Below are 15037 nucleotides of genomic sequence, written 5' to 3'. Positions count from 1 at the left end.
ATTACACATCACATATGTTCTCATATCATATTCCATTATAATACATTATATAATATTATAATATAATATTAATACTTACACATATATTATAATACATCATAATTTCGAGAAGTTACATAATCATGTTATCGTATCAATAAACAAAAATTATTTCGTATACGCAAAAAAAAAATTTCCCTTTCTTACATGAACATGTTAACGTTAACACAATGATTACGCCTTGATATCCAACCTCTTTAACCACGAATAAATAACTCGTTCATTCACCGCTTAATGCTCTCGAAATTGCCAGTGTCGGCCAGTTCGTGTATTTATAGCACAATACACAAGTTACGTATTTATAACGTACCAACAGGTAACAGTTAATTGACGATGTAGGCGCGGATTGATTACAGGTTGCTCGTCTCTCTGATCCAACTGCGGGAAGGTACCTTCAACGCATGATACCGGTCATACGAAGGTTGAACCGGTATCACCGAGTGACATTTGCATGGAAAATGTCGGTGATAGCAGAGAGTACTTCGTACTATAAAAGGTGGAGGCGATAGAGATGTCTCCGCTAGTAGGATTTTGTACCCGCTATCTGGAAATTCGCAAGTCGAGGTTAGAGTTAGCTTGGGTATAATCGATAGACTTTTATCGATATCTATCTTAAATCGATCTGTACGAACAATTGATCATTGATTAACACGCACATCGTTGCCATATATTTATGTCATCTTACTGCGCTTAATCTAATCATTGCGTTTTAATAAAACGAGCTTAACCGTGATGAATTAATGAGCCTTAATGGATAGACATTAGATTAGTCAGATTTTATGATTGGTTACTTGTTGTCATTTAAAACAAGATGCTTGGTTGTTAATCGATAAAAGAATCTTTCATGGAAATCATTTAGATGTGAATTCATCTGGATCAATTGAACGAAGAATTTCTGTTACTTGAATAAAAATGATTATTATTATTGAATTGTAATATAAAACTTTATATATAAAAAATGTTTGATTATTCATATATAAAGTTTTTACGAACTTAATGGGAAAAAAATAGATTTATATAAATAGAAATAAATCTAATTTAACTAAATATAATTTTTGCATAATTCAATTAGTGCTCTTACCTATGATTACATAATTAATATATAATTATATTTTAAAAACGACAAACATTATAAGAAATTTTTTTGTGATAATAAAATAAACAACAAATTTTACAAATTAATTAATTGCAAATTTTTAACTTATAAATAAAGATATTCTACATTTATAATATACATTTGTCAATAAATTTTAATGTTATTAATTGGTAAATTATTAAAATGTTCAAATTGTTTATTTAGAAATCTATTAGAATCTTTTTATTAATTTTGATTTTTTCTTAAATACATAACAATTCTACTATAATAATTCTTCTATATAACTATAAAAATTTAAAATGAATTTATATAATAATTTATATATTTCTATATACAAAATAGATTATATATAAAATATAAATATATATGAAAAGTTGATTATAAAAGCCATTAAAATCAATTCTTCAAAAATAACTACTTAAATATATTAACATCCTATATCCACTTAAAAACCATAAAATGTTTGCTTCAAAATCAATTATTCTATTATTCTGTTACTTGTACAATATTTACTTAACAACCTGTATGTACATTTTCATTCAAAAATCATACTTTCTATTTACAATAAAACTTATTCATTTCAATCATTATGAACATGTACATATTATTTTTGAATAAAATTAAAGTAAAATAAACTATGAATTTTGAATGAGAATATAAAACAAATTTAAAGAATTATTTTCTCAATTTTTATTTACATTAATAACTTTATATTCTTTAACATTTTATAACAAAACAAGAAAATTGTCAAATAATATTATTTCTTGACAATATAATTATAATTATATCTTGATACCTTAATTTTAAAAATAACGATAATTTTGTGTTATCATATAAAAATAATAAAACATCTTTAAACATCTTTCCAGAACAGAATTGCGCCATGTATTTTCGGACAATTTGCATATTAAGCTTAATGGCCATGGCGTTAGCCGCGGATCAACCAATCGCTATCATCAGACAGAACCAAGATATCAGTCCGGATGGTACTTTTCACTCGAAATGGGAAAGCGCTAATGGCATCACTTTCGAGGAGGAGGGTGTCTTGAAGAATCGCGGGCAGAAAGATGCGGAAGCCGAGGAAGTTCGTGGATCAGCCTCGTGGACGGCTCCAGATGGAACGAGGATCAACGTTGACTGGTTGGCCAACGAAAATGGCGCCACTTTTCAAGGGGCGCATCTGCCAACTCCTCCACCCACGCAACCGGTGCCAGTCCTCATTCAACGCGCTCTTGACTGGATAGTTGCTAATCCAGAGAAGAATAGATTGTAATTTCCTACGTTTCATCTTTATGACGTGAAAATCAGTCGAGAGTTTGTATTTCTTCCTTTGGGAAAGTCTATTTACTCGAGAGAAAAAGTTGGTTTTACGAAGTGAAGAGATTTTATCGAAATATCGTTGTCACGAGTAAATTAAATTATTACACGAGAGATGCAAGTATTATGAATTTTGTATAAATTTGACAGTATCGTAATTTTGTAAAAATTAAGATACAATAAATTTAAATATGTTTGTATTAAATGTATTAAACATTATGGATTTATATTATTATTAATTTTCTATGTTGTTAAATTCTCTCTATGTTAACTATTTATATTTGAATTGAAAAATTATATGTATATACAGAAGTGATGTAAATGATGATGATGATATATTACGTGTGATTTATCTTGTGTAATAAAGTAATTTTGAAAGAGTGTTCAAGGGTTTTTTATTCAATTACATAGGAAATAGAATAGAAATTTAAATTTTTTTATGTATTTTCTTTCTTTATTATTAATTAATTTGATTTAAACTAAATATTTTGATAGAAAATATTATACCGTGAATAACAGTTTTCATACATAAAGATAATTAAATAACAAATAAATTATTATATGATTCTATAATAAAATAATGAAACTGAAATTATTGAATTAGTGAATTACTGAATTTAGTAGTAAAATAATATTCATATCGAATATATTAGTGTCATCAATCTTTTGTTAAAATTAGAAATATCATCTTTTTTTTGTAACAATAGAAATATTCATAATAATTCTATTAATTAATAAAGATATAAATGATTGGCACCAATGTGTAAAAAATCATATATTATAATTATAAATATAAACGTAAAGAATAGTAAAATATTTATTTATAAATTATAGATATTAATAAATTTGTAAAAAATAATAGTAATAATAATAACATACATATATACATTTCTAAAAATGATTTAATATTATTTGTTATACTGATTATTAAGTATTATTAATTATTTAATTACAACAAAATATTTAATCATACAATAATTAACTATTATTAAATTAATTATGTCTTGTGATTATATTAATTTCGATTATTTCGGTTAATTATTAATCATAAATACTAGTGATTATTATAAATGGTAATTATTAAGCAAGTTCATAAAGCTTACGAAGTTTACATTAATCATAATATGCAATCATCATTAATCACATTTCGAATTTTGTTAAACACACTGTCATGCATTGTAATAAGTGAAATATATCACTCATGAGTCCGGTTAAACTAATCGTCTCATCTATGATTCAATGATCATTAAATCTCTAATGTAGATATTAGTGTTATTGAAAATATTCATCAATCAAATTTTGAAAAAAAAAAAACAAAACAAATAATAAATGATCATATTATCTTTTAAGTTTTATCATTAAAATGTTGTTTATGAATCATTTGTGAATAATGATAAATTTTAATTCATTGAGATTTTTCTAAAAAGTTATTGCATTAAGATAAATATTAAAACAGAAATTATTATTTTATAAAAGAAAATATGGAAGTTTAATTCTAAAGAAACATTGACAACACATGAAATATTAATTATTGAAATAAATCTATATGTTTAACAATATGTATAATGAAAGTATTCAATTATAAAAAAAAGTGTTGTTTATATCATAAAATTAATATAATAAGATAAGAATAATAAGAATAATAAGAACAATAAGAAAGAGAAATATTATAAAAAAATAAATGTTTTTAAATTATTTTAACATAATTAGAATTTATAGAACTTGTAATGTTATTTAAATTGTTAGTATAATCTAATAATAAATATTTTATATTCAGATTATAAATTATTATTTTCAGAAAAGAATTGTATCTTAAATATGTATTTATTTAATGATAAGTTATAGGGACAATAAATAATTAATTTATTTGTTCATATAAAATCATTGATTATTGAAAGTTAAATATTATTAATATTTAATTTGCATATTGTAAATTATTATATAATACGATTAGAAAACTTAAAAGTAACTGACACCTGAGTAAATATCTACGCCATAATATTTTAATTCTATCCCAACGAAATATTTTCCTTTCGTTTCCTTCAAACGATCCTACATTTATAAAGAAGATTTCTTGGCGTTTTTTAAATTTATAAATATACTTTCTAAACACATATCATACATTTTACCCCAGAGTAAAGATTTAGATTAATTAAAGATCCATCTTCCTAATAGTATTATGTTCGTTGCTTATTAATTTAAAATTTTATTTTCAAAATGTGATATAGCTGGATTTTATATTTCATCTTTTAAAATATTAAAAGAAAATATTAAAATATTAAAAAAAAAAAAAGAAAAATAAAAGCTTTTTCTAGAAATCTTTTTTAGTTTTTTTAGTTTTTAATATAATTATATATATATAATTTTCTATTCTGTACATGTTGAAAACAATATTTGAAAACTTCAATTAATAAAATATTCAAATATTAGAACTTTTTGAATATGGAGATTCTATTTTACTATTAATAATAAGAAACAAAATAAAATAAAAATTTCCTTAAAAGAGGATAATAAGAAATTAACCGTTCAAGTTACTGACTCTTATATCACTCCTAACGTCAAAATCAATACATTTTTATCCAATATTAAGTATTTTTTCTTGCCTTAAACACAGCCATAAAAAAACATCAAAAAAACATCTAAATTAATAATAGATTACGATGACAATTACTATTCACTAAATGTATATCCATGTATCATAATTAATGTATATTCTATCATCTATCAATAATTTACAAGAAATTAATTTAAAAGTTCAAGACAAGTCAAAAACTTAAGATCTATGTGTCACAATTAATCGATCTGACATTGCACTATAGTACAAAACTCGTTTTTGGTTCGTGACAAACGAGAAACACGAAAGAAAAAGGGAAACGTCAGTCCTGCGGGTTGTCACAGGCGTTGGAATCTCGGCGAAACAACGCGCGGATTTCGACCGCGATCTATTTACAGGCAAAATAGCTCGCGACAGATGGAACACGATACCACGAAAGTCGTGGGGTCGAAGGTTGTCGTTGCGGCGAAGGAGACAGAGAAATATTGCGTAAGCGTCAGAGACTACGAAAGTTGGTCGCTGCACCAGCTGCATAGCTTGTCCTCGTTCGTTTGGATTACACACGCCTTGGTAGACGCGGAAAACCATCTGTTCGTGTAAACAAGGAAGGAAACAGCACGCCCCCGTCTTTACGCCTATTTACGAATTATTTTGCTAAATTGCCTGTGCACCGGCTATGAAAATAGACTTAAGGCGCGCGTCTTAAGCGTTGTGCGGAAATAGTTAAGTGTCTTAAGTTGCTGCCATTTTTTCCATCATTCTGCGATTACCCATTGAGGAAAAACGTGTGGCTATAGTGATTGTAGTACATACGAGTTGATTTGGAAAGTTTAATAAATACATATTTGAACATGGGAAAAATTTATGAATGCAAGTAAGTTTATATATGTATTTAACATTATGTGTAATTAAAATTGAGTGTTATAGTGCATATAATCAGTCAAGAAAATATAATAAATTTTCTATACAAATGTTCTATATATACATAATGCGCGTGTGATATAAAATTTTTGAAAGTGTCTAAAGGTATTTAAGAAAGTATAATAAATACATATTCATAGAAAAGTTTTATAAATATAATATATGTATAATAGAAAATTTTTTTTATTATACTATTTTAATATTATAATATAATATAATATTATATTAGACATAACAATTTTATGTATCTATTATGTTAATTAAAATTATCACTTTCGAAAATCATAAAATCAAATACATATATACATATATTATAATTAAAGAAAATTATATTATTGATCTAACGTGTATATAATATGTATGTAATATATCTGATTATATTGTTATTGTTTACTATAGTATTATTGTTTAATAAAAATAATTGAATTATTTTGTTTCAAAAATTTGAAAAAATCCTATATATCTATCTATTTCTCTAAATTTTCTTTGTATCTTTTTTTGTGAAATATTGTTAAATATAGAAATTAATTTTTAAATATTTATATATTTGATGAATTTCCAATACCAATTGATTCATGAATTTAGTTTCAACTTATAAATATTATATTGTTATTTTTTTTTTCTTACTTTTCATATTGTAGAGATACATATGTTTATATGAAATAATATGTTAACTGTAGGAATATTTTATTCATGATGAAAAAATTATGTAAAATTTTCAACTATTATCTTATAATATATTTATGTCTACACAGTAGAAGAAAGTCAACATATTCTTATTATTGAAATAAAAAATTTTCATATTGCTTTTAAAAATTCATGAGATTTGATAATGAAACATGCACTACACTCTCGAAACATAGGATTGATTTATTTTTAAATTTCTTATAAATTTCTAATATTGCGCAGTTCACTTCTTTTTAAGAAATATTAGGGATAAAATTTTTTTTGTTTATAAAATTTTTATTGTTTATAAAATATTTTCTCGTATATAATATTTATAACATAATTATATTTTCTTAAATAAATAATTATATAATATATAATACTTATCAAATATCACAACTCGAAATACATAATTCAGTCTTGCAAATATTATCGATATTTCATTTGTAATGGAATACGAATAGCGCTATTCGACGAAATTTAATACGTTTAATCTGTGATTATGTATTCTCGTTTAGATAGCGTTGCAGCAGAATTATAATGTTTAATATATTTAGTAATAAATATTTACAAGTACATTATTCAAGGTATTTAACAAGAATTCTATGAAATTTGAATTATTGAAACACATAAAATAATATAGGAAAAAGATTAAACTAATATTATAAATAGATCTAATATTTAAATCATATTTATCAAATTATTTAATACAATTTGCTTTTTTATTATTAAAATTTTCGTCGAAATAATTGTTATTAACTTGTTGATGTATAAGGATGAGTAAAAAAACATAAATTCACAAATTTAAAAAATATCATTATATTTAATTTGTTTAAATAAATATGGAATTGAAATTAATTATAAATGCAAGATAAACAAAAATATCGAAAAATTAAATAACATTGTTTCTATAAAAAAATCAATATAATTATTTACTTCTTTTTATAAAATATATTTTATATTTCATATTTCTATATGATATATATCGATAAGAATTAAGTATATAGGATAGGATATGAAAAAGAAATGCGGTTTAAGAGGAAGTTGAATAAAAAATAAAGAAGAGAGATAAGGAGAAAGTATAGTTTATGATGTGGATCCGAAATGACACGTTTATGCTTAAACGTGGGCTGTGACACAATGAAGAAACGGAGTGCAATAACACTTGATAAAGAAATGAACAGAGAAATTGTTCTTCCTTCGACGATATCTTCCTTATATTCAAATGATTATTTTCAGAGTCTTACATTTACAAAAGCATATCTTCTCTTCCTGTCCATAAAATTTGAAGATGTTTAAAGAGAGAACATACTTAAACCAATGTTTATTTATTATATCGGTGCAAACATAAACATGAACAAACATAATTGAATAATATATAAATGTTATTTACATTGAACAAACATGAATGAAAAAATACTACAATATAATAAAAATTTTTATTACATCAATTAATACAATAAGGAAAAATATATTATATGCTTTCATATAATATATTTTTTAAAAAATCTTGAATCTTTCACTTTTAAAACTCTTTTCACTTTAATATTTGAAAAGAAAATAGAAAATTAAAATTTTTTTTGAAGTATTCAAATTATATTTATTTATATATCATTTATTAATATATTTATTTTGAAAAGGAAATTCTAATAAGTAACATAAATAGAAAAGTTAATTTTAATTAATAATGTTTATTTTTTTTTTTTTAGTTAATATTTATCTATATAAAAATTCGATATGTAATTTAATATATTACTTATTATATTTATAATTAATTAAATATTATTTAATAATAATTATTATATCACACAATTTATTATTATACATATTATATTATCATATTTATTATTATACAATATTTTAATTTAATAAGAAATATTTCAAGAGGAAAATTGTATAAGAGGAAAATTACTATGTGTTAGAAAACTATTGAAATATATTCGATTCATCTTTGTTTAAAACATGATTTATGTCTCTTGACAAGTACTGTAATGATTCCTCTAAAAGGCAATCGTTATGAGATAAAAGTTTCACCAGATGATTTTCCACTAGACAACAGAAGATGGGGAACGATCAAGCATTACATAATACTATTGTAAATGTGAAACATATTACAGGTATTAAAATAGAAATCTATAAGGTTGTCATCTGCGAAAGTTCAATGAAAGTTTCAGGTGTAATCATCATCAAATTTTAACGTGTGAAATTAATACAAAATGATTCTGTTGAGAAAATGTGGCTAATTATTTAATATATATATATATATATATATATATATATATATATATATATATTAAATCATTGATAATAACAATTGAGATAAGTTAATGACTTTTTATTCTTACATGTACTCTTTTATATTTTTTCAAGTAAAATTTTAAAACCAAATATAGTTTTTTAAGACATACATTGGTACATTTAAAAAATTTTTACATATTTTTTTTTTCATGATTGGTTAGATCCATTATTCCAAATTTACAAAATATACTTGAATACGATTCTTATAATTAAAAATATTATATTTATTGATTAAAAAATTATATTGAATACAATTATAATTCTTTCAAATGATAATTAATATCTTTACTTTTTTGTTGTAGATATTTTTCCTAAAATTAATATTAATAATTACATTCAATTGTTTAATGATTCTTGATTTTTCCTCAACAAAAATAATTCATTAAAAATTGAAATAAAGATTTATCAATTGAATAATTACTAATTATTGTACAAAATATTCTTTTCTTTAATTAGTTCTTTTAACGATTAATGTAAAGTTAAAATATAAATTATTTTATAAACAATTTCTTTCTCTTTTTTTTAATTTCCTTCAAGCCGATATAAATGGATTTAACTTCCTCTTGCTACGAGATTCTCAATAATTCTCATACGATATATTTGTCATTTTATTCACAAGAAAATACAAGGAAAGGTAAACGAGTCCACGTTATCCGCACACCTATCGTCTTTGAATAAATTACTCGAGGACGTCCTTTATGTCTGTGGTATCACGATTGATTAACGATGGCAAACCGAGTCTACTACGAGCACGTGCTTAAAACGTTGTACTATGTCGCATCGTGCCGAAACTTTCTATCGTAAATCAGTACGTACCACAGAGTGCATGGATCGAACGAGAATGGATCAAATTCTTCGAAAAATCGAAGAAGCAATCTAAATTTCTGTTTCATATTTGATCCTATGATGATTATTTTTTTTTGAGTCTATGGAACGATACATTAAAACATACTTTAGATATTGTGTCTTATTAACAGATTAAGTTAATTTCGAAAAAATTCATCGATTTAAATATTTAGTTTTAAGTTCTCATGCATGCATAACTAAATTTAAAATTCGTTTTCAAATATAAACATTAAATATTTATGAATAATATTTTAAATTTATATACGTAGTACACAGATTTAATTAAATTTTAACTTATATCTTAGTTATCTATGATGATAGAAAATTATTTAATCTCTGTAATTAATGTAATTCTATTATTTAAACAAAAACATATCATAATATATTCAAATAGTATTAATGAAATTGTCAATAAGCAATCTTATTGACTACGATTCTGTTCCATAAAATTTATCTTTCGTCGTCAATCGACAATGAATACATAATTTAAAACATTTAAAAAAGTTTGTGACGAATAAAAGATTAAGATCCATTGTTTTAGATTATATAATTACACGTTCAAAGGAAATTTACATTTGCAATTTAATTTTATGATATAGTAGTAGTAAGCAAAACGAGTATCATATTAGGATAATATGGATCAGTAAGCCATTGCAAGACGAAACAATTCAATTGAATAATGGAATAAGGAATTGTAAATAAGAAGAAAATGTAAATGACGAAGAGAAGGTGAAGTCGAAGTTTTCGTGCAGTTGCAGCGCATCTCTGTAGTTGTTGGATTGCATCTGAACTGACCTGTCGTGACCCAAAGCGACTGTAAACTAGCCTTAATCCAATCTGCGTTTATATTTGATTCGGCCAAACAGTTTCAAACTCAAACTAGATAAATTCCGGCAAGGAATAAATACTGCTTTGATATAAAGTTACGATTAAAGTTAACATTGACTGTTCGATAACTGTGTTTCTTCAAGCAGGATAAAATTGTTGTATCTGTAAGCCGATTTTTTTAACTTATCGATATTAATGAAATTTATTTATTTGATACAACGTCGTTTATATTGGTTTAATTTATTTTTTTTTATTAGGTAAAAATCTTTTTAATGCTTGAATCAAAAAATGGTTGATATCTGGGTTGTAGTAAATATGTCATTTATATTATCAGGAACATAAGTAAAAAATGATCCGGATTATTTGAACGAGGATTTATCACAGAGGTCAAAAAGAAATGAAAAAACATTAAGAAATAGATTAAAATTTTTTGCAAATCGCTTTTTTTGTAATTAAAGTATATATTATTGTTATGAAATATGTATGTATACTAATACAATGAGTTTGCATTCATTTGAATTACAAGAAAACATGAAGAGATTTGATAAGTTGGTATAATTAAAATTTATATTCTAATAGGTATTGACTGATTCTTTTTACTACCTACTATTCTTGTTCAAAGAATATGAACAAAATTTAATTATTACAAAAGAACATGATATTCGATATTTCTTTGCAAATAATTGTTGGAGCTTAAAATTGTCCTGGAATATTTTTGCGCATTTTAATTCAATTATAATAAATTCACAAAGCATTTATAAAGAAAATTTTTTTGTTCAATTTTTATTCTTTTGAGATTCTTCAATTATAATATAATATATATCTTCAATTATAATATAATATATATAATAATGTATAATCAAAAATAAAAAATATTAAAAAAGAGTGTCCATTATAAGTTTCATAAAACTGATATTTATAATTCTCCTCACCTCTTTTCCTTTTAAAAATATCTTAATGAAAAAAAAGAGAAAAAAAAATATTATAAAATCTCATAAATGGCCAGGTATAAAAACAAAATTATCACTTCTTGAATTGCAATATTTATTCTGTAATGCACGATAATGTCCGGGAACGATTATACATGCTCGTTACCCGTGATTCTACATGATCGCGTTTAGACGCGTTACAATACACGCAATATACGATACATATATATATATTTATATATATATATATATATTTTATTATTACATATATATATATATATAAAATAATGACATAAGATATATCAATATACAATGCATATATGTATACAATATATGAGTCCATAAAAAGTATACAATAAATTATTTACAAACATATTGAACCATTAGAAAGTGATATACGCGTTTCGTTAGAGTTTGAAGGACGGGCGGTAAGAGGCGACGACGACGACGGAGGGTGACTCATCGTTTAAAAAAAAAAAAAAAAAAAAAAAAAAAAAAAAAAAAAAAAAAATTTAATCCGTAATAGTACAAAAGGGATTGGATCGAATTGCAGACTCGCTGAGATCACTGACGACGCACGTACTATCCTTTATACCTGATTCTGGTCCTCCTTACTCGGATGTGCAGCTATCCAATCGAGCGCCTTCTGGATGAGGGGCGGTATTTCCGGCGTGGTCGGTAAGTGAGCACCCTGCGGTTGGAAACCTTCCTCGTTCGCTATGTACGTCAACGAGATTTGTTGGCCGTCATCACTGGGATAACTGAAGCTTCCCTGCGCGTTCATCGCCTCGTTCTCTTGGCCAGCGTTCTCCAAGTGGCCCTCCTCTTGCGCCTTGATCCCGTTTCCGGATTCGTAACTCCACTTGTACGAGCCGTCCGGGTTCGGGCCTTCCTGGCTTTGGGCCACGATTGGTATCACGTCCTCCGCGGGGGCGGCTGCCACGCAGCCTGCAAGCGCGATCACGGCTATCTGGAGAAAAGATCAGAGTCGTGACTCGTTTGACTCGTTTTATTGGCTCGCGTTTATTCAAAATGGATCCACGATCTTCGTGTCGTTCGTTGTTACGACTTTTAGCTCGAGAAAAAGGTGGTAAGGGTATTTTAGTTAGTTTGAAAATGCTGGGACAAAGAGAGATCGATACTTGTCTGAATATTACGAAATTGAGATCTGCGGTGAATGGAATTTATTTCTCGTTTATTATAAATTAATTTTAAGCATACTAAAATTTGAATTCAATATTGTATATTGTAATTAAGATTTAAAGATATTAAATTAAATTTAAATACACGATTCTAATATTTATCGTTAATATTAACGCTATTAAGTGAAATAGTTTTAGATTTTTTTCTTTTTTACCATTGATAAAATTAATATTGACTTCGATTCAATATATTTAATTATCTTCATAATTTTAATTAAATGTATATAATATGTACAATAGAACGAAACGATTCGAAATTTCCCGCGCGAAACATTGAAACTGATGGCAATGCATTCAATTTAAGCGAATTCGAAGTTTGCACAAATCCTTAACGCGATGTTGGTCATTGTAGTTGAGTCAAGGTATGGCGGACACTGAATGTACTCGCGTATGCGCATGCGTCGTATATATATACCGATGTTTACACATTATTAAACATCTATAAATTATCTCGCGATTCCCGCATAATTGTGGGTTTACGATAGTGGATTTAAACGATGCATCACGATTCGAGAAATCGATGCATATAGATTCGAGAAATCGACTACAAGATTGTCTATCGCTCAATTTCGAGCGGCCACGAGCGGCTTGTATTGTCGAAAAGAACGTAGCGCAGCGTAGTGATACCATTTCGAGTCAGCCATAACTCGGGCGGTAGTGCGCAGTTATATTAAGTCAGACATAGATTGTTACTAGCGCTCCATTCGAATGTTTTATACGTTTCTTTGCGACGAGATTTTATTTTCTTTTTAATGAAATTGTTACGATAAAATGATTATTTGTCGATTGTGTTAATTATTATACAGAGTACTGATATATTCACACATATATGGTAAGATATTTTTAGAAAATTAATTCTAAAAATAAAAAAATAAAGTTGATGTATAAAAATATTGAGACTTGTTTATTAAATTGAGCAATTTAAGTTTAAGAATATATTAGAGACAGAGAATAATAAATAGCCTTGATTGAGTTCTATTTTTGTACATTTTATTTTTTTATGTTTATTTTGATGTCTAATTCAAATATATTACCATCTTGTATAAAAAAAACACATGGAAAAAAAAAACAAAAATATCCAAAGTGAAGTTACATATTAACATACATGTTAACATTTTGAAGCATAAAAAAAGATTACTTTCTATTTCTTTTAAATTTCATAAAAATTTTAATTTGCAATTTAATTATATTTTCTCATGATCTTTTAATTTTATCCTTATATCTCTCAATCATCTTTATACTTCTCGTCTATTTAATCTTTTCTAAAGATTCTTCATTGTCATCTAATCCTGATCGAAATCTTGATAATTTCCGTTCGTTTCTTTCGATATTTTTTTCGTGTAAACAATTTACATAATCGTATACATAAATATTAAATCGAGATTTTTTTTTGCGGAAAATTATCGATAAAATTGACTAATCAAGGAAACGAGAGATTATCAATTCACATTGTGAATACAAAAATCGAAACAAACGCGAATACATAATTTAACAAGATTATCTAAAAGACTTTCGAAATCCAAATCCAGATAACGTATCAGATACATACGCGCACGATGCGTCGTGATTCACGACGATATCCTTGAGGGGGTTGATACACTCATCTATCCTCTCTACTCATCTCTCGACCCTCTTTCGTTCCTCTGAACATCTATCCCAGAAAAGAAACACGTCCACGAGGATCGGTCGGATCAAAACGGCACAGACAAACGGTGTGTGTCACAATCGCGCACTCGAGAAAAAAAAACGCGTAGAAAAAATGCGAATCTCAACGGCACTCGACGAATCTTTCCGTATTATAAGGCTCACTAGTTCCGATAGGGTTAAATCAACACCCCCAGCGAGATTCACCCTAGATCTCCTCGTTCCTGACCTTCGTTCACCTGCGATTTTTCTCTCTTTCTTTCTCTCTCTCTCTCTCTCTCTCAATCTCTCTCTCTCTCTCAATCTCTCTATCTATCTCTCCGTGTCTCTTAATTACGCTTACCAGTGACGTGTACATGCTGCAGCAGTAATCGCTGATGGGCAAGTGTTTATCAAGCCCCGCAGCGCTCGTCGTATATATACCCCTGGAGGCATCACCAATACGACCGTTTGGCCAAGTAACGATAGCCACCGTGCACCTAAGAGGACGCACATGGGACACGGCGACACACGGGGGACAGAGAGCCGGTTACGTGGATGACAGAGAGGGAGACATAGTGACACAGAGGCAGAGGCGCCTTAAGAGGGGTTACACGGATCCTCATTTAACGCGCGCGCGATGTGTACGTGTGTACGTGTGTGCGGGGAGACGTGTGCAGGGACAACAACACACTGTACATCACCTGGAGAGAGATTA

At 26.7% G+C, this 15037-nt stretch overlaps 2 protein-coding genes across 5 annotated transcripts; one reads left to right on the top strand and one right to left on the bottom strand.

Moving 5' to 3' along the window:
• Nucleotides 1-496: 496 nt before the first annotated feature.
• LOC724735 (endocuticle structural glycoprotein SgAbd-8-like) lies at nucleotides 497-2835 on the top strand. Of its 4 annotated transcripts, none has more exons than XM_006558338.3 (2): nucleotides 497-603; nucleotides 2005-2835. In XM_006558338.3, exon 2 carries the CDS (start codon nucleotides 2019-2021, stop codon nucleotides 2406-2408), a length of 390 nt encoding a protein of 129 aa, XP_006558401.1. In that variant the 5' UTR covers nucleotides 497-603; nucleotides 2005-2018; the 3' UTR covers nucleotides 2409-2835. The 4 variants fall into 4 exon arrangements, with proteins under 4 accessions (XP_006558401.1, XP_006558403.1, XP_006558402.1 ...); XM_006558340.2 differs by having other exon boundaries at nucleotides 553-603; nucleotides 2010-2835; XM_006558339.3 differs by having other exon boundaries at nucleotides 573-619.
• Nucleotides 2836-12001: 9166 nt separating this feature from the next.
• CPR22 (cuticular protein 22) lies at nucleotides 12002-14716 on the bottom strand. Its single transcript, NM_001270814.1, has 2 exons — nucleotides 14684-14716; nucleotides 12002-12464 (listed from the first exon to the last, which is right to left on the bottom strand). Exons 1-2 carry the CDS (start codon nucleotides 14696-14698, stop codon nucleotides 12084-12086), a joined length of 396 nt encoding a protein of 131 aa, NP_001257743.1. The 5' UTR covers nucleotides 14699-14716; the 3' UTR covers nucleotides 12002-12083.
• Between the last annotated feature and the right edge of the window lie 321 nt (nucleotides 14717-15037).

The sequence above is a fragment of the Apis mellifera genome, linkage group LG2 (assembly GCF_003254395.2).
Source record: "Apis mellifera strain DH4 linkage group LG2, Amel_HAv3.1, whole genome shotgun sequence".
In the NCBI taxonomy this organism is placed as follows: domain Eukaryota; kingdom Metazoa; phylum Arthropoda; class Insecta; order Hymenoptera; family Apidae; genus Apis; species Apis mellifera.
This window is presented reverse-complemented; position numbering and strand designations above follow the sequence as displayed.

What these genes read in the sequence shown, in the direction of transcription:
- LOC724735 (XM_006558338.3), top strand. Translation starts at nt 2,019, where the DNA reads ATGTATTTTCGGACAATTTGCATATTAAGCTTAATGGCCATGGCGTTA.